Source organism: Aquarana catesbeiana, linkage group LG12, assembly GCF_042186555.1.
Source record: "Aquarana catesbeiana isolate 2022-GZ linkage group LG12, ASM4218655v1, whole genome shotgun sequence".
Lineage (NCBI taxonomy): Eukaryota > Metazoa > Chordata > Amphibia > Anura > Ranidae > Aquarana > Aquarana catesbeiana.
Window position 1 is genome coordinate 241,677,169 of NC_133335.1, and position 27,729 is coordinate 241,704,897.

General features: G+C 51.5%; 1 protein-coding gene and 1 pseudogene across 1 annotated transcript in view; one reads left to right on the forward strand and one right to left on the reverse strand.

Moving 5' to 3' along the window:
* HEXD (hexosaminidase D) overlaps window positions 1-27,729 on the reverse strand; it is a 49,762-nt gene that overhangs the window by 11,238 nt on the left and 10,795 nt on the right. Inside the window, exons 4-10 of the mRNA XM_073607009.1 lie at window positions 22,583-22,670; window positions 22,329-22,493; window positions 15,441-15,624; window positions 11,500-11,571; window positions 2,239-2,434; window positions 457-539; window positions 183-261 (exon numbers count right to left, since the gene is read on the reverse strand). Of these exons, the coding sequence (XP_073463110.1) occupies window positions 183-261; window positions 457-539; window positions 2,239-2,434; window positions 11,500-11,571; window positions 15,441-15,624; window positions 22,329-22,493; window positions 22,583-22,670 (867 nt within the window). The remainder of the gene's footprint in view (window positions 1-182; window positions 262-456; window positions 540-2,238; window positions 2,435-11,499; window positions 11,572-15,440; window positions 15,625-22,328; window positions 22,494-22,582; window positions 22,671-27,729) is intronic.
* Window positions 17,623-17,756, forward strand: LOC141114655 (U2 spliceosomal RNA; annotated as a pseudogene).

Consider the following 27,729-nt stretch of genomic DNA (forward strand, 5'->3'; position numbering starts at 1 on the left):
TCGCACTGAAATACTGAAGTCCCACAAGTGTGAAAGGGTCCTAAGGTGCGACTTTTGAGGCGACTTTGATCAATTGAGTGTAAAGTCGCGCCAAAAGTCGCATCAACGTGGCGCTCCTGGAGTCGCACTATTGTGAATGGAGACTTAGCGTGCTGCTTCAGGTAGAAGAACACTGGGCTTACCTCATGTAGTTTTCCACGTCCAGGGTCGTCATTCCCAGGATGCCTTGCACAGTGGCTGCCGTGCGATTAGAAAAAGATCCTGGGGAGAGAGAGAGAGAGACCCAATGGGGCGACTGTAAAGTGTGACAGCGACTCTGAAGCTATGCCTGTGCCAACGACTCTCCTAAATGCACACATTGCATGTACATTACAGCGCGTTTCTAATGCCTGCGCCTTCCAATGCGTCTTCCATGCGTTTTTCTACCTAACCCCTGACATCATCGGACGTTCGTACCTTCTTTCAGGGTCTGCAGACAGACAGCGAGGGACGGAATTCCAACTGGCAAGATCTCGCAGAGGATGGAGAAGTGATCGTACCTGGAAGACAAACCGCCATGGTGAACCCGAGCGCCCGTTATACACGCAGCGCTTCACAAAATTCAATCACAGAGGTCTTTCTGCACACGTGTGCGACTCGGGACTGCAAAGTCGCATGACAAGTCGTACCCCCCCCATGATTTCCAACGAGCAACTTTCATATTTGTGTGACTTCAAGTCGCAGCGACTTCAAAGTAGTCCCTGTGCTACTTTGGTCCGACTTTGATGCGACTTGAGATCCATAGACCTTAAGATTACACAAGTCGCATCAAAATCATGGCAAAAAATAGCGGCAAAGTCGCACAAGTGTCTTTCGGGTCGCACAAGTGTGAAAGGGGCCCTAGTCATCAAACTGTCATTCAGAGACATTGGGGGGGGGGGAGCTTTACTAAAACTGGAGGACTCAGAATCTGGTGCAGCTCTGCATAGTAACCAATCAGCTTCTACTCCGTTTCCCCGAAAATAAGACCTAGCGTGATTGTCGGTGATGGCTGCAATATAAGCCCTACCCCCCAAATAAGCCCTTCCCTGTTTCCCCCAAAAAAAGCCCTACCCTGAAAATAAGACCTACAAGGACTTTAACTAGGGCTTATTTGGGGGGTGGGGCTTATATTGCAGCCATCACCGACAATCACGCTAGGTCTTATTTTCGGGGGGAAACAGGGTACCTCCAGCTTGTTTAACCCCTTCTCGCTCGGCCTATTGTAAAATGACGGGCGGGCGGGGGCCCCATTACCCTGGGAGGATGTCAGATGACGTCCTCCCGGGATCGCACATCACAGGCCCACCCCACAGACACGACCAATGACAGATCACTGTACCAGGTTATCGCTGTGGCCAATCACAGCAGGAAAAAAAAAAAAAAAAAAAAAAGACAACTGAATACAATGAAAGGCTTTGTTACATGGCCTTTCATTGTGTACTATTGTGGTGAGCTCTGTGATTGGTCACAGTGATCACATGGTACAGACAGGGCCAATCACAGCCGGTCTGTACCACGTGACTATCTGTGGACAATCACAGCTAATTACAATAGTAAACACTGAATGAATCGTTTTTTTTTTTTTTTTTTCAGAAAAAATGGTTGCTTATAAAACGGTAAAATTCACAAATTATCAGCAATCATAGTGTGTAAAAAAAAAAAAAAAAATCTCGATCATCTTCCAAGAGTAGTACAGCGTTACTATGGTAACACTGTATTGCTCTGGTTACTATATGTAAAAGAAAAAAAAAAAAATTTCAGTTATATGAGACGCTGTACTGCACTGGTGACACGGTATTTGTCTGCTGCTTCCTCTGCTATCTGCATGAATCGCTTCTGACACCAGGAGAAAAAAAGGTGACAGGGGAAGGATCTTCAGCACACAGCCTGTGATTGACAGCCTCAGCCCTGTTCCGGTGTGAAGGGGAAAGGGGGTGTCCCTTCCCTCCCCTCCAATCAGCTCTCCTCACTGAGCTCTGCAGTGTACAATTTTTTCTCCCCCTTTTTTTTCTGAACGCTCAGACAAGCTTTATAATTCTGCACTTTGAACGGATGCAGAGAAGAGAAGGCTGCAGATAAACAGGTACAAATTACGTAGGAGGATTTGTTTCATCTCTGTGTATCACCCGAGGCCGGTCACTTCACTGGGTGTATGGAATGGAAAGGATTTACAAGTGCTTTAAAGTAGACAACATGGCTGCCCCCTCATGTACTTACCGCTGCCACCCTGTCAGCGCCAGTCCTTGCAGGACGCCTTGAGGCACCCTCTGGGCCACCCGCTGCCAACATCGGTGGTTCTCCAGATGATTCCCGATCAGGGTCAGCTGTTGGGTGGGGCCGGTGGCACCTTTAAAAGCGCTGGCCAACCAGATCTTGTGGAAACCGCACTGCCAGTATTTCTCGATCAGAGCAGCTGCAGGGAGGCAACAAATAACTCAGTCACTGGGGGGCGCTAATAAAAGAGTCTTTTCATAGAGTGATATCTTATAAAAAGCAACATTTTATATCATAGATACAGTATAGATTATGTGCAAGATGGAAGCGCTGGCCATGGAGGGGGCCGCAGGCGTTGTAGCGCTGGCCATGAAGGGGGCTGCGGGCGTTGTAGCGCCGGCCATGGAGGGGGCCGCGGGCGTTGTAGCGCCGGCCATGGAGGGGGCCGCGGGTGTTGTAGCGCTGGCCATGGAGGGGGCCGCGGGCGTTGTAGCGCTGGCCAAGGAGGGGACCGCGGGTGTTGAAGCGCTGGCCAAGGAGGGGGCCACGGGAATTGTAGTGCTGGCCATGGAGGGGGCCGCAGGCGTTGTAGCGCTGGCCATGAAGGGGGCTGCGGGTGTTGTAGCGCCGGCCATGGAGGGGGCCGCGGGCGTTGTAGCGCCGGCCATGGAGGGGGCCGCGGGTGTTGTAGCGCTGGCCATGGAGGGGGCCGCGGGCGTTGTAGCGCCGGCCATGGGCGTTGTAGCGTTGGCCAAGGAGGGGACCGCGGGTGTTGTAGCGCTGGCCAAGGAGGGGGCCACGGGAATTGTAGTGCTGGCCATGGAGGGGGCCGCGGGCGTTGTAGCGCTGGCCATGGAGGGGGCCGTGGGCGTTGTAGCGCTGGCCATGGAGGGGACTGCGGGCGTTGTAGCGCTGGCCAAGGAGGCGGCGGCGGGCGTTGTAGCGCTGGCCAAGGAGGGGGCCACGGGTGTTGTAGAGCTGGCCATGGAGGGGGCCGCGGGCGTTGTAGCGCTGGCCATGGAGGGGGCCGCGGGTGTTGTTGCACTGGCCATGGAGGGGGCCGCGGGCGTTGTAGCGCTGGCCATGGAGGGGGCCGTGGGCGTTGTAGCGCTGGCCATGGAGGGGGCCGTGGGTGTTGTAAAGCTGGCCAAGGAGGGGGCCGCGGGCGCTGTAGCGCTGGCCATGGAGGGGACTGCGGGCGTTGTAGCGCTGGCCATGGAGGGGGCCGCGGGCGTTGTAGCGCTGGCCATGGAGGGGGCCGTGGGTGTTGTAAAGCTGGCCAAGGAGGGGGCCGCGGGCGTTGTAGCGCTGGCCATGGAGGGGGCCGTGGGCGTTGTAGCGCTGGCCATGGAGGGGACTGCGGGCGTTGTAGCGCTGGCCAAGGAGGCGGCGGCGGGCGTTGTAGCGCTGGCCAAGGAGGGGGCCACGGGTGTTGTAGAGCTGGCCATGGAGGGGGCCGCGGGCGTTGTAGCGCTGGCCATGGAGGGGGCCGCGGGTGTTGTTGCACTGGCCATGGAGGGGGCCGCGGGCGTTGTAGCACTGGCCAAGGAGGGGGCCGCGGGTGTTGTAGCGCTGGCCAAGGAGGGGGCCGCGGTAATTGTAGCGCTGGCCATGGAGGGGGCCGCGGGCGTTGTAGCGCTGGCCATGGAGGGGGCCGTGGGTGTTGTAAAGCTGGCCAAGGAGGGGGCCGCGGGCGCTGTAGCGCTGGCCATGGAGGGGACTGCGGGCGTTGTAGCGCTGGCCAAGGAGGCGGCAGCGGGCCTCGTAGCGCTGGCCAAGGAGGGGGCCGCGGGCGTTGTAGCGCTGGCCATGGAGGGGGCCGCGGGCGTTGTAGAGCTGGCCATGGAGGGGGCCGCGGGCGTTGTAGAGCTGGCCATGGAGGGGGCCGCGGGTGTTGTAGCGCTGGCCATGGAGGGGGCCGCGGGCGTTGTAGCGCTGGCCAAGGAGGGGACCGCGGGTGTTGAAGCGCTGGCCATGGAGGGGGCCGCGGGCGTTGTAGCGCCGGCCACGGGCGTTGTAGCGTTGGCCAAGGAGGGGACCGCGGGTGTTGTAGCGCTGGCCAAGGAGGGGGCCACGGGAATTGTAGTGCTGGCCATGGAGGGGGCCGCGGGCGTTGTAGCGCTGGCCATGGAGGGGGCCGTGGGCGTTGTAGCGCTGGCCATGGAGGGGACTGCGGGCGTTGTAGCGCTGGCCAAGGAGGCGGCGGCGGGCGTTGTAGCGCTGGCCAAGGAGGGGGCCACGGGTGTTGTAGAGCTGGCCATGGAGGGGGCCGCGGGCGTTGTAGCGCTGGCCATGGAGGGGGCCGCGGGTGTTGTTGCACTGGCCATGGAGGGGGCCGCGGGCGTTGTAGCACTGGCCAAGGAGGGGGCCGCGGGTGTTGTAGCGCTGGCCAAGGAGGGGGCCGCGGTAATTGTAGCGCTGGCCATGGAGGGGGCCGCGGGCGTTGTAGCGCTGGCCATGGAGGGGGCCGTGGGTGTTGTAAAGCTGGCCAAGGAGGGGGCCGCGGGCGCTGTAGCGCTGGCCATGGAGGGGACTGCGGGCGTTGTAGCGCTGGCCAAGGAGGCGGCAGCGGGCCTCGTAGCGCTGGCCAAGGAGGGGGCCGCGGGCGTTGTAGCGCTGGCCATGGAGGGGGCCGCGGGCGTTGTAGAGCTGGCCATGGAGGGGGCCGCGGGCGTTGTAGAGCTGGCCATGGAGGGGGCCGCGGGCGTTGTAGCGCTGGCCATGGAGGGGGCTGCGGGCGTTGTAGCGCTGGCCATGGAGGGGGCTGCGGGCGTGGTAGAGCTGGCCATGGAGGGGGCCGCGGGCCTTGTAGCGCTGGCCATGGAGGGGGCCGCGGGCCTTGTAGCGCTGGCCATGGAGGGGGCCGCGGGCGTTGTAGCGCTGGACAAGGAGGGGGCCACGGGCGTTGTAGAGCTGGACAAGGAGGGGGCCGCGGGCGTTGTAGCGCTGGCCATGGAGGGGGCCGCGGGCGTTGTAGAGCTGGACATGGAGGGGGCCGCGGGCGTTGTAGAGCTGGACAAGGAGGGGGCCGCGGGCCTTGTAGCGCTGGCCATGGAGGGGGCCGCGGGCGTTGTAGCGCTGGACAAGGAGGGGGCCACGGGCGTTGTAGAGCTGGACAAGGAGGGGGCCGCGGGCGTTGTAGAGCTGGACAAGGAGGGGGCCGCGGGCGTTGTAGCGCTGGCCATGGAGGGGGCCGCGGGCGTTGTAGAGCTGGACAAGGAGGGGGCCGCGGGCGCTGTAGCGCTGGCCATGGAGGGGGCCGCGGGCGTTGTAGAGCTGGACAAGGAGGGGGCCGCGGGCCTTGTAGCGCTGGCCATGGAGGGGGCCGCGGGCGTTGTAGCGCTGGACAAGGAGGGGGCCGCGGGCGTTGTAGCGCTGGCCATGGAGGGGGCCGCGGGCGTTGTTGCGCTGGCCATGGAGGGGGCCGCGGGCGTTGTTGCGCTGGCCATGGAGGGGGCCGCGGGCGTTGTTGCGCTGGCCATGGAGGGGGCCGCGGGCGTTGTTGCGCTGGCCATGGAGGGGGCCGCGGGCGTTGTTGCGCTGGCCATGGAGGGGGCCGCGGGCGTTGTTGCGCTGGCCATGGAGGGGGCCGCGGGCGTTGTTGCGCTGGCCATGGAGGGGGCCGCGGGCGTTGTAGTGCTGGACAAGGAGGGGGCCGCGGGCGTTGTTACACTGGAGGGGACGGCTTTGCAAAGCAAGTCTGACATGAGGTGCAAATTGGCATTTTCTCCGGCGGTTTACAGGCTCTTGCACTATTGGACTATTCCTCCAGTCGCAGGTTCATACCTCAGTATGGACCTTCAATTATGGAGCTGGAGGAGGTATTAAAAGAATACCAGCGTGGGAGGGGGAGGGGTTACTATCAAATAAATGTAAAATGTCATTGTTTGTTGATAAAAGTTCTATATAGTGAGATTTATTGAAAAAAAAAAAAAAAAAAAAAAAAAAGACTACCAGCGTGATGACGTCACAGCACTTGTGCTCCTTTAAGAACTAGGAGTCCCTCTGCCGCAGCAGTATGTAGGGGTTGTAGTCTCTCCATTCAAGGAACTCTGCAAATGGATGACGTGGCCGTGTGGGCAGAGCCATGCCGAATTCAAAATGAAACACAACTCAGGAATGTGGGGGGTGGGGGGCTAATGAATGGCGCCATGTTACAGGTCACTATGAACTATGTGAAAACTTATGGGTGCCGCTCACAGCAAACATCCCAACATGGCTCCGGTGACACAGCGGGAGCCAATCAGCGGATCCGGTGGACCCAATATCTGCCTCTCCCACTGTGGCTGGACACAACGGGAGCCAATCAGCAGATCCGTTGGACCCGATGTCCGCCGGGACCCGCCGATTATTCTGGACAGAGGCAGAACACTGATCTGCAACAAGGGAAGACAGAGATCTTGTGTTTCTGCAAAGCAGGAACATGGATCTCTATCTTCCCACAGTTAAAGCACCCCCCCCCCAGTTAGTAAGCACTCCCTAGGGACACATTTAACCCTTTGATCGCCCCTGATGTTAACCCCTTCCCTGCCAGAGTCATTAGTACAGTGACAGTGTATATTTCTTAGCACTGATCACTGTATTAGTGTCTCTGGTCCCCAAAAAGTTATCAAAAGTGTCCGCCGCAATGTCGCAGTCCCGCTATAAGTCGCTGGTTGCCGCCATTACTAGTAAAAAAATAAAAATTCCGTAAAAATATCCCATAGTTTAGCCAATCAATATACGCTTATTGGGATTTTTTTTTTACCAAAAACATGTAGCAGAATACATATTGGACTAAATTGATAAAGAAATTTGATTTTTTATGTTTTTTTATTGGATGTGTTTAATACCAAAAAATAAAAAAAATATTGTTTTTTTTTTTTTTCCCAAAATTGTTGTCTTTTTTTTGTTTATAGCGCAAAAAATAAAAAAAACGCAGAGATGATCAAATACCACCAAAAGAAAACTATTGGTGGGAAAAAAAAAAGGACATACATTTTGTTTGGGTAAAGCGTTGGATGACTGCGCAATTGTCAGTTAAAGTAACGCAGTGCCGTATCGCAAACAATGGCCTGGTCATGAAGAGGGGGGTAAACCTTCCGGAGTTGAAGTGGTTAATAATCATACTTACCTAGGTGGATGCAGCATCGGTGTGCTGCGCCTGTCCCCCCCGACACCTCTAACACTGAGAACCGAATGATCGAACACCACCGATCGCTCAGTTCTCACAGCTCCCAGAGCAGAGAGCTGCTGACTGTGAGAGCTCTCTGCTCCCCCCCCGCTTACTGGAGCGCTGAGCTGTGGAGGGGGCGGGAGCAGCAGGCACAGGCTCTCGCTGAGAGGCTGAGCCGGGTGATGGTTCAGGCATGTGGGCAGATCCCAACTCTATTGTCGCGGTCTTGCCCAAGGCAGGACCAGCTCTGTGGCGTTAGCCGACAGCCGGCTTCAGCCCGCTGTCTGCTGAAAACGGGTCACAGGAGTGCAGAACGAACTTCACTCCTGTGATCCACAGGAGAAATACAACCAAACGAGCTTTCCCCGTACTTCACTTTTAAGAGACGGGTGCCGGCGCTGAAGAGAGCCTGTCCCGGCGCTGAAGAGAGCCTGTCCCGGCCCTGAAGAGAGCCTGTCCCGGAGCAGAAGAGAGCCTGTCCCGGCCCTGAAGAGAGCCTGTCCCGGCCCTGAAGAGAGCCTGTCCCGGCCCTGAAGAGAGCCTGTCCCGGCACTGAAGAGAGCCTGTCCCGGCCCTGAAGAGAGCCTGTCCCGGCCCTGAAGAGAGCCTGTCCCGGCCCTGAAGAGAGCCTGTCCCGGCCCTGAAGAGAGCCTGTCCCGGAGCTGAAGAGAGCCTGTCCCGGCCCTGAAGAGAGCCTGTCCCGGCACTGAAGAGAGCCTGTCCCGGCCCTGAAGAGAGCCTGTCCCGGCACTGAAGAGAGCCTGTCCCGGCCCTGAAGAGAGCCTGTCCCGGCCCTGAAGAGAGCCTGTCCCGGCACTGAAGAGAGCCTGTCCCGGCCCTGAAGAGAGCCTGTCCCGGAGCTGAAGAGAGCCTGTCCCGGAGCTGAAGAGAGCCTGTCCCGGCACTGAAGAGAGCCTGTCCCGGCACTGAAGAGAGCCTGTCCCGGCACTGAAGAGAGCCTGTCCCGGCACTGAAGAGAGCCTGTCCCGGCGCTGAAGAGAGCCTGTCCCGGAGCTGAAGAGAGCCTGTCCCGGAGCTGAAGAGAGCCTGTCCCGGCACTGAAGAGAGCCTGTCCCGGCGCTGAAGAGAGCCTATCCCGGCTCGACACGCACATGTAGAGAAAGAATGACGGAAGCACCGCACACCAAAGAAACAGCTTAGCCCGGCTCCTCCCAGGCCTCATCTCTTACGCTTTTCACCCGTGACTAAGCCCTGTAAAAGGGACAAAACGTTTTGGAGGCATGGCCTGGGAGGAGCCGGGCTGAAGTGGTTTTTGGCGATTTTATACACTTGGACTGTTTCTATGCCCGCTCAGTGTAATCATCCGAACATGGCTCCGCATTAGAGGTGGGTGTCAGTGCTGAAGAGAGCCTGTCCCGGCTTGGAACACACATTCAAATTAAAAACAGAAGCACCCCACAATTCAGGAAAGTGGGGGGGCTGATGAATGGCATGTGAAAACGTAAGGGCGCTGCTCAAAGCAATCATCCTAACATGGCTCCGGTGACTTGCATTAAGAGGTAGGTTTTGGCCCTGATGGAAGCCTGTGCCGGCTTGGCACACACATGTAGAGAATGAATAAGGGAAGCACCGCACAGAACCAGCACAAATGTACAGCTTAGCTAGGCTTCTCTTAGGCCTCATCTCCGAAGCGTTTCACCCGAGACTAAGGCCTGTGGGAGGGACGAAACGTGTTGGGGACATGGCCTGGGAGGAGCTGGGCTGAAGCGGTTTTTGACTCTTTTATACGCTTGGGCTGTTTCTTTGCCCGCTCAGGGCAGTTATCCCAACATGGCTCCAGTGACTTGCATTAAGAGGTAGGTGCCGGCCCTGATGGGAGCCTGTGCCAGCTCGGCACACACATGTAGAGAAGGAATAAGGGAAGCACCGCACAGAACCAGCCCAAATGTACAGCTTAGCTAGGCTCCTCATAGGCCTCATCTCCGAAGCGTTTCACCCAAGACTAAGGCCTGTGGGAGGGACGAAACGTGTTGGGGACATGGCCTGGGAGGAGCTGGGCTGAAGCGGTTTTTGACTCTTTTATACGCTTGGGCTGTTTCTTTGCCCGCTCAGGGCAGTAATCCCAACATAGCTCCAGTGACTTGCATTAAGACGTGGGTGCCGGTGCTGAAGCGAGCCTGTCCCGGCTCGGCACACACATGCAGAGAAGGAATGAAGGAAGTACCACACACTAAAGAAACAGCCCAAGTGTATAAGAGAGTCGAAAACAGCTTAGCTTGGCTCCTTCCAGGCCACATGTCTTATGCTTTTCATCCGTGACTAAACTATGTGGGAGGGACGAAACGCATTTGGGGCATGGCCTGGGAGGAGCCGGGCTGAAGCTGTATTTGATTCTTCCATACACTTGGGCTTTTTCTTTGCCCGCTCAGGGCAATTATCCCAACATGGCTCCGGTGACCCGCATTAGAGGTGGGTGTCGGTGCTGAAAAGAGACTGTCCCGGCTCGGCACACACACATGTAGAGAAGGAACGAAGGAAGTGCTGTACACCAAAGAAACAGCCCAAGTGTACGGAGGACTCAAAAATGTCTTAGCCCGGCACCTCCCAGGCCTCATCAATGCATTTCACCCGCGGCTAAGCCTTGTGGCAGGGGCACAAAAGGGAGAACACAGGAAGCGCCACCTGAGTGTAGTATTAGAAGCAACTTTAATGGCAAGGTAACGAAACTCACTTACAAGAAGGAAGAACATAAAAGGCTCATCTGTATAGGTATGTGGAGTCCATCTGGAGGTCCCTGGATCCCGATCCGGTCACTGTGTATTGGTCCGGTCGCTCAGCACGTCCTGTGGCCACCAAGAGGGAGCCGGAACCGGCGTCTTTCACTCGTGGATGATGTCATAGGGGCACATCTAGAGGAACCTCCACAAAGAGACGCGCTCGGATCTTCAGCTCCTTCTATTGGCCAGTAGGAGGAGCTGAAGCTCCAAGCGCGTAGCCTGCCAGTCCTTTCCCCTCTTTTTTGTGGAGGTTCCCCTGGATGTGCTCCAGTGACATCATCCACGAGTGTCCGACGCCGGTTCCGGCTCCCTCCTGGTGGCCACAGGACGTGCTGAGCGACCGGACCAATACACAGTGACCGGATCGGGATCCAGGGACCTCCAGATGGACTCCACCTACAACTATACAGAAGAGCCTTTTATGTTTTTACTTTTTGTGAGTTTTGTTACTTTGCCATTAAAGCTGCTTCTAATACTACACTCAGGTGGCGCTTCCTGTGTTCTCCCCTTTTGTCCTCCTATACACAGAGTCAGCTCTCTGAGGACAGCAGCCGCCGTTGCCTTGCCACTATTTTATTCTTTTATCTGAAATATTATTAACCCTTGAATTACTGACTTCGCAATGGACTAATGCCATACAATGGAACCTCGGATTAGGAGCACAATCCGTTCCAGGAGAATGCTCGTAATCCAAAGTGCTCGCATATCAAAGTGAGTTTTCCCATTGAAGTCAATGGAAACTAAAATAATTTGTTCCGCATTGACTTCAATGGGATGCAATACCGCATGCGGCCAGAGGCGGGGGGGGGGGGGGGGGCGCCGGAGAGCTTCGGAAACTGCCAAAAAGGCCCGAGGGACACTTCGGCTGACCTCGGCAAACCTCAGAAAGATGTCCTACCCGAGATTTGCCGAGGTCAGCTGTGCTGTCCTCAGGCCTTTCCATGCATTTCCGATCGGGCGACGTTCGGCTCTGTTCAGCTCCGGCGCTCCCCCACCTCAGGCCAAAAGCGGTACTGCACACCTCTTTGGCCTGAATCGCGCTCGTTTTGCAGGACAACACTCGCAAACCGAGTTACGATTTTTAAAAATACAGCGCTTGTATTGCGAAGCGCTCGTTAACCGCGTTACTCGCAATCCGAGGTTCCACTGTATTCACTGCGCTGATAGTTACTGTTACCCCTGTGGCAGGGGCAAAAGACACCAGAGGCGTGGCCTGGGAGGAGCCGGGGCTGAAGCCATTTTTGACTCTTCTATACACTTAGGCTGTTTGTTTCGGTGTGCGGCGCTTCGGTGTAACATGAAACATGCCGTGTAATGTGGAATTAATCCTTAAATTATTCGCCCTAAATGTGTAAAATACATACAACTTACTTCTGTCATCGACATCCAGATTCGGAGTGTAGTCCCAGATCATGGGCTCCACAAACCGTGCGACTCCGGATTCTAGAGAAGACAGTAACAGATCTCTAAGTGACGGAGGATATTAGGACACAGATACATTGTATATAATAACTGTCCTGTCCTGACAAGAACTAAACAATTGCATTGCTGTAAGAGAAGTCTGCTAAACAAAACGCGCATTGTGTGCGCAAAGGAAGGAACGTGTACTGGTGCCGGACAGCCTATCTAACCACTTCAATACCGGGCATTTTCACCCCCTTCCTGCCCAGGACAATTTTCAGCGCTGTAACACTTTGAATGACAATTGCGCGGTCATGCAACACTGTGCCCATATGACATTTTTATCATTTTTTTTCCCCCACAAATAGAGCTTTCTATTGGTGGTATTTGATCACCTTGGCGGTTTTTATTTCTTGCGTTATAAACAAAAGAACAAAATATAAAGGTAAACACTCCTATTGCCACATCCGTAAAGTTAATTTGACAAAAGAAAAAAAAGAGGGGGCTCAAAAGAGGAGCCCCTGGTCGGACTTTGAGGCACAGCAAACCAAAGGGATTGTATTAGAAGTAACAATATAACAAGCTTTATTAAATACATGTACAAAAAATGACAAGGACATTGACACAGAATAAAAATCATCTATATAAAAATATACATGATCTGAGCCCCGATGCGTCTACACGTTTCGTTATAGAACTTCTTCAAGACACATTTAGGTTTCATTTAATGCAGAGAAATGGAGAAAGGTCTCACTATCTTCAAAGGAGATTTCATGAGCTCCAATGGATGAATATAATAGATTTTTTATTGTTCTATATGCATTAAATGAAACCTGAATGTGTCCTGAAGAAGTTCTATAACGAAACGCGTAGACGCATCGGGGCTCATATCATGTATATTTTTATATAGATGATTTTTATTCTGTGTCAATGTCCTTGTCATTTTTTGTACATGTATTTAATAAAGCTTGTTATATTGTTACTTCTAATACGATCCCTTTGGTTTACTGTGCCTCAAAGTCCGACCAGGGGCCCCTCTTTCTTTTGAGCCCCCTCTTTATAAACAAAAGAAGAGTGACAAGTTTGAAAAAAAAAAAACACAGTATTTTTTTAATGTTTGCTATAATAAATATCCCATTTAAAAACAAAAAAAAAAAAACAAAACATTTTTTTCCTCACTTTTGCGCAAACCAATCAATATACGCTTATTGAGATTTTTTTTTTTTTACCAAAAATATGTAGAAGAATACATATCGGCCATATCTATTCTTCTACATATTTTTGGTAAAAAAAATAAATAAAAAAAATCGCAATAAGCGTATATTGATTGGTTTGCGCAAAAGTTATAGCGTCTACAAAATTGGGGATAGATTTATGGCATTTTTATTATTATTTTTTTTTTTTTACTAGTAATGGCAGCGATGTGCGATTTTCATCCTGACTGTGACATTGGTGGCGGACACATCGGACACTTTTGACACTATTTTGGGACCATTCACAATTATACAGCGATCAGAGCTATAAAAATGCACTGATTACTGCATAAATGTCACTGGCAGGGAAGGGGTTAACACTGGGGGGGCGATCAAAAAAAAAAAAAATTTGCAATAAGCGTATATTGATTGGTTTGCGCAAAAGTTATAGTGTTTACAAAATAGGGGATAGATTTATGACTTTTTTTTTTTTTTTTTTTTTTTTTACTACTAGTGGCGGCGGTTTGCAATTTTCATCCTGACTGTGACATTGCGGCGGACAGAGCGGACACTTTTGACACTATTTTGGGACCATTCACAATTATACAGCGATCAGTGCTATAAAAATGCACCGATTACTGTATACATGTCACTGGCAGGGAAGAAGTTAACACTAGGGGGCGATCAAGGGGTTAAATGTGTTCCCTAGGGAGTGATTCTAACTGTAGGGGGAGGGGACTCACAAGGGGGAGGAGACCGATCGGTGTTCCTCTGTACTGGGAACACACGGATCGGTCTCCTCTCACCTGACAGGACGTGGATCTGCGTGTTTACACACACACAGATCCACGGTCCTGCTCTGTTATCGGACATCCCAGCCGCCAGCGGCGCATGCGCCCTCTAGAAGGCCAGGAAGCCGAGGACGTCATATGACACCCGCCCAGGATGGGAGATCCCTCCTGCAGACGTCATTTGACGATGGCTGGGATGGGAAGTGGTTAAACCAAGCAATGACATGAACACGTTGCTGAGTGGTCCTTCAGATTGTTCCTGTTGACCTGTAGCCTTGATCGGTTTCCAGTTTACCTGTGTTGGACCCGGCTTTACCTGAACCCTCCTCTGGACTTCTGCCTGCCTACCGGTGACCTTGGCCTGGGTTTGACTCTCCTGTCTCTCCTGAATGTGTACTGAACCCGGCTTGTATCCGGTCCTTGGTTCAGTCTCACGTTCCTGTACCTGCTCTGCCCGGCTGTTGATGACCCCCCCCCCCCCATGTCTTATGTTCCGGCTTTGCTTCTGCCTACTGATCCAGCGATCTACAGTCATCGGGTTCCTGTCAAGCCTCAGCTGGTGCCAACCTGCTATACCGGCCCTCGGGCCACTCGGTGTCCTACACTCCCTGTCATCTCTATCGGAGGTGTTGGACAGGAGGTGCAAGAGAAGCCCCCTCTACAGCTCGATCTCCACCAGGTAGGTGACAATTGCTCTTTATTCCTAGTTTATTCAATGCTTGCAGCCCCCACATCATGATCTGAATCCAGAAGAGGCCTTCAGACAGAGATGGGAAAAAAAAGGGGCTTTATAGAACTCAAAGCAAAAAAAAAGTCCAAAGTGCGGCCCCCCCTGCCCAATGAGCTGTAAGCTACATTACCAGCTTAGGCTGAAGGTCCTGCCCCCTTTTGTGCCCCCTCTTGCCTCTCCTGTCTACCCCTCGGCCCGGTCTTGCCTTTGAAGCACTGTCAGGATGGGAATGTCAGGATGGGAAGACATGGATGTTTACACACACACACAAATCCCTGTACTGGCTCTCGTGCACGCGATTGCGCCCGTTGGCCACGTGCATTGGGTCCCACACCATGCATCAGGCATGCGCGCCCTCTGGCGGCTCTTAAAAGGGAAAGATGTACCCATACAGGGTTTTGCCCAGCGGTTCCATTCTGCCGCAGTATATACACATGAGCCGGACGGGAATCGGTTAATACTAAGTAACAATAAATAAATAATTAACCCTTAACTTTAACCCTTACCCCTTAAAAAAAATAATATAATAATAAATAAACACCCAAACACAAAAAATAATAATTATTATTAATGTATTTTTTTGTTGGAGTTTGGGTGTTGTTGTTTTATTATTATTATTATTATTATTAATAATAATAATAATTGTATTTATTAATAATAATAATTGTATTTAATATTTAAGGTTAGAGGTTATTATTTATTAATGTATTATTACATATTATTAATTTATTTTACTTATTTATGATGATTTCTAGTTATTTTTGTATTTATTTTTTTATTTTTATTTATTCATATACTATTACAATTTTATTTTTAATTTTTTTTATTTGAGCAGAAAATCGCGACAAATTGTTTCCATTCTTTTCTATGGGAATACAAACGCTCCAAAAACGCACAAATCTGCTGGATTCCATCGTCAAAAACAGCTCAAGAACTTGTTTGAGCTTTAGGCGTTTGGGGTGGAGATGGGAACTGTCTCCGTAGAGAATAACTGATTTTTTTCCCCCCTCCAGCATTTCGCTGAGGTGTGACTGGAGCCCCAAGGGAAGGCCGGAGGTCAGATTTAAGATAGAAGCCCCCCCCCCCATAGGGATACTGATGGCAATAAGACCTGCCTGAGTCTTTAAACTTTCTCTGCTCTACTCAAAAGACCTGGATGGGGTTCAGCTTTAAATAAAATAAGATGTAGGCTCTGACCTGTTAAGGTTTGGACGCTTGCTCCACGCAGCATGTCATCCCAGGCGATCACCCGCACCCCGGGATAGCAGGAGGCCACGTGGCTGGCCACTTTCTTCATATGGGACAAAAATATGTCTTCTATAGAAAGGCCAGCCCCAGAAATCTTCATCTTAGACTCTTCTCCCTTGCCAAGGTAGTAGACCTAGGAGGTGAAAAGAAGGGATAAACAGCTACAAATGAATGTTATAAAATCTGCACTCCGGGATAATTGAATATCATTGAAATCGATTCATTGTGTGTATTCTTTGTGTATTTCTTCCAGATCTGTACAGTAATCAAGTGTGAGACTTCCTGTAATAAAGACCGCCCACTGCTGATCTCTCTCCTTGTGCAGGGGGACTGGTCTGGTCTCCGCCCCCTCCCTGCGTTTTTTTGCAGGCAGCCTGTAATGGGTGGGGCCTGCTGGGGCCCTCCCACAGCTCTGCTCTCTCTCCTTGTGCAAGGTGATTGTCTTGTCTCCGCCCCCCATTATGTAGTTTTTTGTAGTGGGCGGAGCCTGATGGCCCCTCCCACTGCTCTTTCTCCTTGTACATTGTGACTGGTCCTGTCTCCGCCCCCTCCTGTATGTGATTGCTGCAGACAGCCTGTAGAGGGTGGAGCTTGGCAGGCCCCTCCCACAGCTCTGCTTTCTCCCTCCTTGTGCAGGTTGACTGGTCTGGTCTCCGCCCCCTCCTGTAGTTTTCTGCAAATGGCCTGTAGTGGGTGGAGTTACAGGGCCCCTCCCACAGCTCTGCTCTTTCTCTCTCCTTGTGCAGGGTGACCGGTCTTGTCTCCGCCCCCGCCTGTAGTTTTCTGCAGACAGCCTGTAGTGGGTGGAGTCTGCCAGGCCCCTCTCATAGCTCTATTTGCTTTCCTTGTGCAGGGGGGCTGCTCTTGTCTCCGTCCCCTCCTGTTGTTTTCATGTAGTGGGTGGAGCCTGCTGGGTCCCTCCCACAGCTCTACTCTCTCTACTTGTGCAGGGGGACTGCTTGTCTCCGCCCCTTCTGTTGTTTTAATGTAGTGGGTGGAGTCTGCTGGGCCCCTCCCACAGCTCTACTCGCTTTCCTTGTGCAGGGGTGCTGCTCTTTTCTCCGTCCCCTCTATTCGCTTTCCTTGTGCAGGGGTGCTGCTCTTTTCTCCGTCCCCTCTATTCGCTTTCCTTGTGCAGGGGTGCTGCTCTTTTCTCCGTCCCCTCTACTCGCTTTCCTTGTGCAGGGTTGCTGCTCTTGTCTCCGTCCCCTCTTGTTGTCTTCATGTAGTGGGTGGAGCCTGCTGGGTCCCTCCCACAGCTCTACTCTCTCTCCTTGTGCAGGGGGACTGGTCTTGTCTCCGCCCCCTCCTTTGGTTTTAATGTAGTGGGTGGAGTCTGTTGGGCCCTTCCCACGGCTCTACTCGCTTTCCTTGTGCATCGGGGCTGATCTTGTCTCCGCCCCCTCCCGCTGTTTTCATGTAGTAGGTGGAGCCTGCTGGTTCCCTCCCACAGCTCTACTCTCTCTCCTTGCGCAGGGGGACTGCTTGTCTCCGCCCCCACCTGTTGTTTTCATGTAGTGGGTGGAGTCTGCTGGGCCCCTCCCACAGCTCTACTCGCTTTCCTTGTGCAGGGGGGCTGCTCTTCTTTCCGCCCCCTACCGCTGTTTTCATGTAGTGGGTGGAGCCCGCCGAGTCCCTGCCACAGCTTAGAGCAAGTGGAAATTAATAAATCATACGACCCATTTTATCACTTGATTAAAATCATCCATCTAAATCTCCCTTTCCTGTGAAGTCCGATCTGAGTTCGGATTGTGCTTCAGAGGCTACTGACAGGCAGTGAGGAAGCGATGCAATGCCTGCCTTAACCCCATATTTTGTCGACAAACGCGCTGCAACCATGTGCATATTATACATGCCTTTTCGGGGGAATTTGCAGCACTTCCTCTTTTGCTTGAATGTGTTAATAATAATAAATAATAATAATAATACATTTTATTTATAGTGCCCTTTTCATCAAAAGATCTCAAAGTGCTACAGGTTAGAAACAAAAAAGAAAAATGAGCAGTTTATACAATGAAATGAACAGTGGGCTGGTCTCCTGCCGATCACTATATGTGGGGTAAACTTTGCCATGGGCTTGAAGAGAAGCATTTCGCCTGCAGCATGTAAGCTCCCCCGTCCCCTGCAGCTTATGGCTTCTCTGCCTCTTTGGCTAAGATCAAGTGTAGTATCTGTTCTTATCAGTTTCCAGGAGGTGGCGCTTGCTTCCGTCCCTGATCTATGGCGAAATAGAGATGGGATTGCGGTTGCTATGCAAAACCTGCTGGAGTGAAGGTGACCTGGAGCGGTTTGTAGCCGAAAGGGAAGCCTTCTGATGGGGATGGAGAACCACGGGGTCTGAACCAGAGGGTCGGGACCCTGGCCTTCTGGCCTGGATTGGGGCGGATCTAGCTCCAGACAGTTATTTGGGAGAGAACGCTTACTCCTGCCTTGCAAGGGGGGGAGGGAGTGGCAAGTACTTCCCGAATGTAATTAGGAGGAGTGATGGGAGCGACGGCAGAGCCTGATGGTAAAGGGCTCTTTCCGGCTTCCTGATCTCCATATCCTTCCTGTCTGTGGTGGGGTCTGCTGTGGTCTGGGCTGGGTGGTCAGGGCTTTTTCGAAAAGCCAGTGGTGAATGTGCCCCTGAAGTGGCAGTTCAGGGGTGCCGTATAGTCACGGTGTGAAAGCACTTGATTTTATGGCACCATGGTCACTTCACCACAACACACGTTTTTCGCACCTGCCTCTTGGGCCGGGCCTTTTGGCCAGGACCAGGGGAAATTTTTATGCCTGGCCGGAGGGCCGGCCATTGTATAGCACAATGGCCACTTTCACTCTCCCATCTCACTATCTTCCCCACTCTTTCTTTTACCCCTGTTTGTCACCTTTTTGTCTTTTTTTTTGGTTGTCTTTGTATACACGTTTTGTCACTGTGTGGCGAGTAGGGTGTGGGTCCTCGGGCCTACTCTGAAAGTCTTGGGAGGAGGTGGACATAGGCCTTTTGGCTTGGTTCGCCCTCTCCTTTGAGGGGTCTCTCTTCGGGAGAGCCCCACTGTACTTGGGTTGGTCTGCTTTGGCAGTCCTTCCAGTTGTGGGGGTCCGCCTGGTTTCGGCCGGATGGACCCTTTGTCTGAGTACCTCAGTCCCTGTCTGGAGCCTAACGCCCCGGGGGATCAGGGTAAGGTCCTTCCCTAGTGGAGGACTCTGTACACCCGTTGCACGTTTTTGTGTTTCACTCTCTATGTGTGGGCACTTTTTTTTGGCACCGGGTGGAAGTTTTTGAGGTGTGTTTTGCACGCCACTGGCTTTTCGATAGAGAGAGTGAAAAATAAAAAAAAAAAAAAATCTGTTCTTATCAGTTGCCAAGTGGTGGCGTTGTGCTAACCGTCCCCGATTCACGGCGGTGGGTTAGGGGGTGGCTATGCAAATCCCACTTGGCGTAATGGTAACCTGGACGGTTAGTATCAGGGAGGACCCGTAACCGGACTGCGGTAACTGAGGGCCGTTACGAGGCCTCCTTTAGAGAAAGCTGGAAGGGTTGCCTTCTGATAGGGACAGAGAACCAGCGGGTCTGGCCGAAGGGTCGGGTCCCTGGCCTTCTGGCCTTGATTTGGTGTGGTTCCTGTCCTTGCAGGTTTTTGGGAAAGAACGCCGACCCCTCTAGTTCTGGGGGGGGGGGGGTGGAGGGTTTGGTTAGTACTTCCCGAATATAATTAGGTGGGGGCGATGGGAGCGGTGGTGGAGCTCAATGACCAGGGCTCTCCCTAAGCTCTCAAAGCTCTGACGTCTTCCTGGTGGGGACGGGGCTGCACCGGTTTGGGCTGCGGGCCAGGGTTGGAGAAAAGCCCGTGGTGTATGTGCCCCTTGAGTGGCGGTCCAGGGGTGCCATAATTCTCACTGTGTTGAGGGGCACTATGAGTTTTATGGGCACCTTGGTCACTACAAACTTTTTCACACCTGCCTCTAGGGCCGAGCCTTTTGGCTGGCACCAGAGGAATTTTGGATTCCTGGCCGAAGGGCCGGCCATTCTATTGTACAATGGCCACTTTCACTTCCTCTTCTCACTCTCTTTTATTTATTTACCCGTGTTTGTCACTTTTTTGTATTTTTTTGTTGACTGTGTACACTGTTTTGTGACTGGTAGGGTGAGGGTCCTCTGGCCTACCCTGAAAGTCTTGGGAGGGGGTGGCTTGGTTCGCCCTCTCTCATGGGGTCTTCCCTTCGGGGGGAGCCCCACCAAGAACTTGGGTGAGTCTGTTCCCAGCAGACCCTCCAGAGAACGGGGTCCGTCTGGTTTCGGCCAGATGGGCCATAGTGAGTACCTCAGTCCCTGTCTGGAGCCTAATGCCCCCGGGGGATCAGGATAAGGTCCTTCCTTGGGAGGTACACCCCTTGCACGTTTTGTGTTTCACTCTTTATGTGTGTGCACTTTTTTTGGCACCAGGTGGAGTTTTCGGGTGGCTTTTCAAAAAGAAAAAAAAAAAAACCTGACCTCTGGAAGGTTTTACCCCCTTTATGACCAGGGCATTTTTTACTATTCAGCACTGCGCTACTTTAAGACCCCTTTCACACAGACACTTTTCAGGCGTTTTAGCGCTTGTAAAGCACCTCTTATGCCTCCCCAGTTTGAAATCCCGAGTGCTTTCACACGGGGGCTGTGCACATGCGGGACAGGAATAAAAGTCCTGCAAGTAGCACCTTTGGGGTGGTGCAGGAGCAGTGTATACACCGCTCCCAAAACGCCCCTGCCCATTGAAATGAACGGGCAGTGCTGCCGAAGCGCCTGCAAAGTGCTTCAGCAGTGCTGCAACATGGGTGCTTTTAACCCTTTCTTCGGCTGCTAGCGGGGGTAAAAAAGTACCCCATTAGCGGCCGAAAGGCACCGCTGAAACGAGCTTAAAGCACCGCTAAAACTAGTGACGCTCTACCGTTAACGCAGCCCCGCCCCAGTGTGAAAGAGGTCTTACTGACATCTGCGCGGTCATGCAACACTGTACCTGAATGAAATATTTTTTTAAAAATATTTAAAATATAAATCACACAAATAAAGCTTTCTTTTGGTGGTATTTGAGCACCACTGAGTTCATTTTTTGCAATACAAACGAAAAAAGATCAAGATTGAAAAAAAAACCCCCATATTTTCTACTTTCTGTTATAAAACATATCCAATAAAATCGAATTTCTTCATGAATTTATGCAGAAGTTATAGAGTCTACAAACTATGGTATATATACTGGAATTTACGCAGCTCTAGACGCTATACTGTAATGGCGGTGATCAGTGACTTATAGTGTAAGCGTGATAGTGTGACGGGCAATCTGGTGCTAACAGACACTGGCTGGGAGGGGGGGGGGGGGGGGGGTCACCCCATTCACACCTGAGCGTAGCATTTTCAGGCAGAAAAACTCCTAAAAAAAAGTTTCAGAACTTGTTTGAGCTTCAGACGTTTTGGGGCTTCTGGCTTTAAGCATTTTGGAGTGGAGATGTGAACCATCTCCATAGAGAATAATTGATTTTTTTTTTTTCCCTTCTAGCGTTTTGTAGCTTCAGGCTTCAAGCTACAAAACGTTCAGGTGTGAATGGGGCCTAACTGACAGACAATGACATCACTAGTGACACTAATACAGTGATAATACTGTGCACTGTCACTGTACTAAATGGCACTGGCTGGGAAGGGGTTAACATCAAGGGGAAGTAATCATCAGCACCCTGATTACAGTAAAGCGCCAATCAGTGCCACCAATCAGTGCCCATGAGTGACACAAATCAGTGCCCACTACTGGTGCCAGTCAGTGCTGCCTTTTCGTGTCCACCAGTGCCTGATAATTCATCAGTGCTACCCATCAATGCTGCCTATCTGTGCTGCCCATCAGTGCCCACCAGTGCGGCATAATAGTGCCACCTAATAAGTGTCGCCTCATCAGTGCAGCCTATCAGTGAAGGAGAAAAATTACTTATTTACAAAATGTACTGACAGAAACTAAGAAAAACTTTTTTTTTTTTCAGAATTTTCGGTCTTTTTTCTTTGTTTAGTAAAAAATAAAAAACCCAGGAGTGATGAAATACCACCAAAAGAAAGCTCTATTTGTGTGAAGAAAATGATTAAAAATTAATTTGGATACAGTGTTGCATGACCGCGCAATTTTCATTCAAAGTGCGACAAAGCTGTGAAAAATTCCCTGGGCAGGAAGGTGGGGGGGGGGGGGGGGGTGAAAGTGCCCCCGGTATTAAGGTGGTTTTTAAAACTGCCTTGCTCATTCCCTCCCGGCCCTTGCATGGTCAACATCTCCAGTGTGTCTCAGCCGTGTTCCGGTGTAGGACTTGGCCTGGTTTACGTCTCTTCTGATTCCTGCTTCTGACAACGCTGACTTCTGGTTTCCTGATTCCGGCTCGTCCGATTACCCGCTCTGGCTTCCAATCCCTGGCTTCTGTTTTTGACGACGTTTCTGATCTGTGTTAGTTTTGCTATTACATTAAAGGTGTGATATTAACTGCTTTTGTTTGTCTCTGCCTGGTTTTTGGTTCTTGACATATATACTGCTTATACTTTACTATTTGGCTGTTTTTTCTGCCTAGGTGAATGATGGAGGATTGGGGGGGGGGGGGGGGACGACTTAATCTGCAAAAAAAACTATGGAGGGTGGGGGGAGGCGGGTTGGTCTAGTTGTGAGCTAGGTCCATTGAAGGGGGGAAGATCTGCTTTAAGAGGGGGTGGTTAGCAGAGGGGCAAAAACATGCCTCAACCGTGCATTTTTTGCTGCCCCCCCCCCAACCACATGTCTAAATGAAGCCTTACAAACACAGGAGGAGAAGACAACAACCACCCACCGCGTCCTCTCAAGTCTGTTCTCATACCTCGTCAGAGCCGATGTGAAACCACTGAACTGCAGGGTGGAGCTCCATGACTTGTCCTATCATGAGCTGCAGGAGTCGGAGAGATTCCTCCTTGTGGGGGTTCAGACTGTTGGGGTACGCCGGCACCTCCCGCAGGTGAGAGAACTCTTTGTGTTTCAAGACGAACTGCAAATAGACATCCCAAATGTCATCATCATCATCATCATCAACCTGATCGGGGTATCCCTGGCTATGGAACCTTTCTCCCGCCTTACCTCCATGTGTCCGAACGTTTGTATTAATGGAATAACCTCCAGGTTGTGGAGCTGGGCCAACCGCAGTATCTCCCGGATCTCCTGGGGGCTGATGGGACACAAGAAAATCAGGCAATTGAAATCGCACAGACTGAGTGCTATTGGATATTTGTGATTGGTAAATACTACAAATGTCAATTAATGGGACCCCCCCCCCCCCCTTAAATACATCATGCATGGCAATGGTGGTGTAGCCTTCCCAGGGGGCAGCCGGGAAGCACGGACAAGCTGGAAGGTCCTTGTTCAGGCACTTCCTGGGTGACAATGCTCTGTCCCCATCTCCTAATTGTGCTTCTCTGTTGTCACCGCCTCACATGATCTCCTGATGGAGACTACAAGTTGCTACGCTGAGGCACATTGCACAGGCATGGTCCAATGTTGTCACCATTAGCAACCCCACATGAAGTGCGGCAGCATCATAAAGGGGGTCCAACCCGCTACTAGCAAGGGGGACCTAATAAAGGGGGTCCAACCCGCTACTAGCAAGGGGGACCTAATAAAGGGGTCCAACCCGCTACTAGCAAGGGGGACCTAATAAAGGGGTCCAACCCGCTACTAGCAAGGGGGACCTAATAAAGGGGGTCCAACCTGCTACTAGCAAGGGGGACCTAATAAAGGGGGTCCAACCCACTACTAGCAAGGGGGACCTAATAAAGGGGGTCCAACCCGCTACTAGCAAGGGGACCTAATAAAGGGGGTCAAACCCGCTACTAGCAAGGGGGACCTAATAAAGGGGGTCCAACCCGCTACTAGCAAGGGGGACCTAATAAAGGGGGTCCAACCCGCTACTAGCAAGAGGGACCTAATAAAGGGGGTCCAACCCGCTACTAGCAAGGGGGACCTAATAAAGGGGGTCCAACCCGCTACTAGCAGGGGGGACCTAATAAAGGGGGTCCAACCCACTACTAGCAAGAGGGACCTAATAAAGGGGGTCCAACCCGCTACTAGCAAGGGGGACCTAATAAAGGGGGTCCAACCCACTACTAGCAAGGGGGACCTAATAAAGGGGGTCCAACCCGCTACTAGCAGGGGGGACCTAATAAAGGGGGTCCAACCTGTTACTAGCAAGGGGGACCTAATAAAGGGGGTCCAACCCACTACTAGCAAGGGGGACCTAATAAAGGGGGTCCAACCCACTACTAGCAAGGGGGACCTAATAAAGGGGGTCCAACCCGCTACTAGCAAGGGGGACCTAATAAAGGGGGTCCAACCCACTACTAGCAAGGGGGACCTAATAAAGGGGGTCCAACCCACTACTAGCAAGGGGGACCTAATAAAGGGGGTCCAACCTGCTACTAGCAAGGGGGACCTAATAAAGGGGGTCCAACCTGCTACTAGCAAGGGGGACCTAATAAAGGGGGTCCAACCCGCTACTAGCAAGGGGGACCTAATAAAGGGGGTCCAACCTGCTACTAGCAAGGAGGACCTAATAAAGGGGGTCCAACCCGCTACTAGCAAGGTGGACCTAATAAAGAGGGTCAAACCCGCTACTAGCAAGGGGACCTAATAAAGAGGGTCAAACCCGCTACTAGCAAGGGGGACCTAATAAAGGGGGTCCAACCCGCTACTAGCAAGAGGGACCTAATAAAGGGGGTCCAACCCGCTACTAGCAAGGGGGACCTAATAAAGGGGGTCCAACCCGCTACTAGCAGGGGGGACCTAATAAAGGGGGTCCAACCCACTACTAGCAAGAGGGACCTAATAAAGGGGTCCAACCCCCTACTAGCAAGAGGGACCTAATAAAGGGGGTCCAACCCGCTACTAGCAAGGGGGACCTGATAAAGGGGGTCCAACCCACTACTAGCAAGGGGGACCTAATAAAGGGGGTCCAACCCGCTACTAGCAGGGGGGACCTAATAAAGGGGGTCCAACCTGTTACTAGCAAGGGGGACCTAATAAAGGGGGTCCAGGGGGCGGAGCTAGCGCGCAGCATGTAAGGAGCGTCTGACCGGAGCTCCGTCTGCAGACAAACTATCCTGATAAAATCCTGGGACAGCGGCGCGTGTTTTTTCGGCCAGCGGCTGGGGATGTGTGCTGGGATACATCAGGCACCCTCAGGGATGGTAAAATACGGCCCTCCGTGCCCCAAATCCGCCGGTGAGCGGCTGGCACAATTCGCCTGGGGCTCTCAAAATGGCGCTGGAACACAGGAGGAGGAGGAGGAATGGCCGCCGCTGCAGAGATCCACAGGGACACCGCCTCAGGCATCCTCATCCTCAGCAGTGGACAGGGTGAGTCCTAAGCCCCAAAGAGAGGTAGTGATACACAGGGGAAGATCGCTGGACAGGTTGAAGGATCGCTGGGCGAGAGCTGACAGGGAGGTGGTGGGAGAGGAGGAACCGTCCCTGTCACAGATAATGGCGGCCATTCAGGGAGGCCAAGCAAAGTTACTAGATCATTTTGAAGAGCTAAGAGTGGAGTTCTCATTCATTAAGCATGATATGCAAAAACTGAGGGAGAAGGCACAGATTACAGACCGCCGTGTTACTGCCTTGGAGGATAATATAAGACCCTTAGATACTGCAGCACAGGTGACCAGAAAGACCCTATCTGAACATACTTTAAAGATGGCCGACATGGAAGACCGTATGCGAAGAAACAATATAAGGCTGGTGGGATTCCCAGAAGGAGTGGAGGGAAAGCACCCAGAGGAATATCTAGAGAAATGGCTGATTGCTAATATGGCGCCTGACACCTTTACAAAGATGTTTGCTATTGAAAGGGCCCATCGAGTTCCAGGCCGGGCCCCTCCAAAGGGAGCCCCTCCCAGGTCTATGATAGCAAAAGTGCTTCACTTCCGGGACCGGGAGAATATTCTAAGGGGAGCCAGAGTGGGCCCTGAGATGACTTCTGATGGAAATCGCATATCAATATATCCTGATTTCTCTGCCGTTACTCAGAAACAGAGAGCTTCATTTCAACCCATAAAGAAAAGATTAAGGGATCTCAACTTGATCTACAGCATGCTATATCCTGCTAAGCTGCGCATTGTGGAGAATGGAAAAACGCTTTTTTTCACAAATCCTACTGAAGCGTCTGAATGGCTAGACTCTCGTGGTCATCGGAGAAATAGAGCCTCTCCTAGATCGCCTTAAGGAAGATGAAAATGTGTGAGGCAACTGTCTTTTTGGGTGAGAGAATACTAATTGGAAAGAATACTGTCTGCCTATCTGACTGTATCTTGTGATATATCTCTCCCTGCCTTACTAGTTGACCCCTTCCCCCTTTTTTTTTTCTCCTTGCTATAACATTAATTTTTTTTCTTCATGCTGAAAATATTGCTGGAACAGGAGATCTGTGTATTGTGGATGCAATCTCTTCCTGATGGTTATCCTTGGGGGGGGAGGGGGAAAGTTGATCCTTTGGGTCTGTCTCTGGGTCAGTTCTTTTTTCCCATTTGGGAAAATTTTTTTTTCTCTTTCTGGAGGACTTCTCTATAGATACTAGCGGCCCAAATACAAAAAGAAAAAAGGAGGGTGAGAAGAAAAAAAAGGAAGGAGGAAAATTTTTTTTTTTTTTTTTTTTTTTTTTTTTTTTTTTTTTTTGTTTTATATTGCCGCTGTCCTATGTTAAAAAAAGATATACAGTGTCTGCAGATGGAACTTGAAACTGCAATTTACTGGAACAGTTTTTTTGCTGGGAGTAAAGTTTTTTTTCCTATTTTTCTAGGGAAAACTGAGTTTTTATTGACTTATTATTTTTATTGTTTTCTAATGCTAAGTAGTACTGTTACTTCCAAGTAACCTGCCTTATGTGACTAGTTTTGAGTTGCATCTCTGCTGCTAATTCATTGTGGTTATGGGAAAAAAGTGCCTGGTATGTTGGGACTGGGTGCAGGGAGGGGGGAGGGGAAGGGTTGGAAACTGTAATTTTTGGGTTTGTTTAAGTCTGTCTTTGGTGGGGGTGGTTCACATTTGCTGTTATTACAGGAAATTCTCTCAAATGTTCTGCGTGCATCGCCCGCTGCGAATACTGGGAGAGGCCTGGAGCCCATTGGGATGGCTGGATTCGACAGGTGTACTGGGGAGGGCCGCCTACTACTACAATTATAGATATGGCGGTTAGTCTCAAAATTTTGGCCTGGAACGTACGAGGCCTCAATTCTAAATTCAAGCGCTCCTTGATTTTTGATTATATTAAGAAACACAAGCCCCATATAATTCTATTCCAGGAAACGCATCTACAGGGCTCCAGGGTTCTCTCCTTAAAACGAGCACATATTGCCGGGGCTTATCATGCTACTTACTCTTCGTACGCACGGGGAGTTTCCACTTTGGTTACCAAGGCTATGCCTATTTCGATACATGCGGTTCGGACTGATATTAAAGGGAGGTTTGTGGTATTAGTAATCCAGGTGATGAATAAATTTCTAACGATAGTGAATTTATATGTACCTCCTCCTTTCTCGCTAGCTCATTTAGATGATATGCTACGGATAGTTTATGAGGTAGCGGAAGGGAGGATATATATACTAGGAGATTTCAATACTGTGGCAGACCCTGCTCTGGAGAGACTTGGGGCGGTATCCGGCACGTCGGCTCCTTTAGCGGGATGGTTGTCTGCACATGGTTTCAGAGATGTCTGGCGTTTCCATCATCCTGGAGTGCGGGAATATTCCTGCTACTCTGAAACGCACAAGACGCTGTCCAGGATAGACACCGTCTTGACTGAGGGAGACGGGATGCAGTTGGTTCAGGGGGTTTCATATTTGCCCAGAGCCATATCAGATCATTCCCCCATGCTACTGGAACTTAACCTAGGACCAAAGCCGGGTTTAAGGCTATGGCGAATGGAGGCGAGTTGGCTTCAAGAGGAGTATATTAAAATCAAATGTACAGAGGCGATCAAACATTTTTGGGCAGAAAATACTGGCTCCGCATCCACACTTCTCCAATGGGAGGCTTTTAAGGCCACGCTGCGAGGGGTGTTCATGACGGAGGTCCGAAGTTTTAAAAAACAACTGGCCTCAGAGGTACAATTTAAAGAGACTGAGGCGACACTGGCGGAAGCTGAATATGTTAGAGACCCTACTACAGAAAGACTACTGACTTTACAAACCAGTACAAGGGAGTACAAGACGATCCTCACAGATCGTACTACAAAATTAA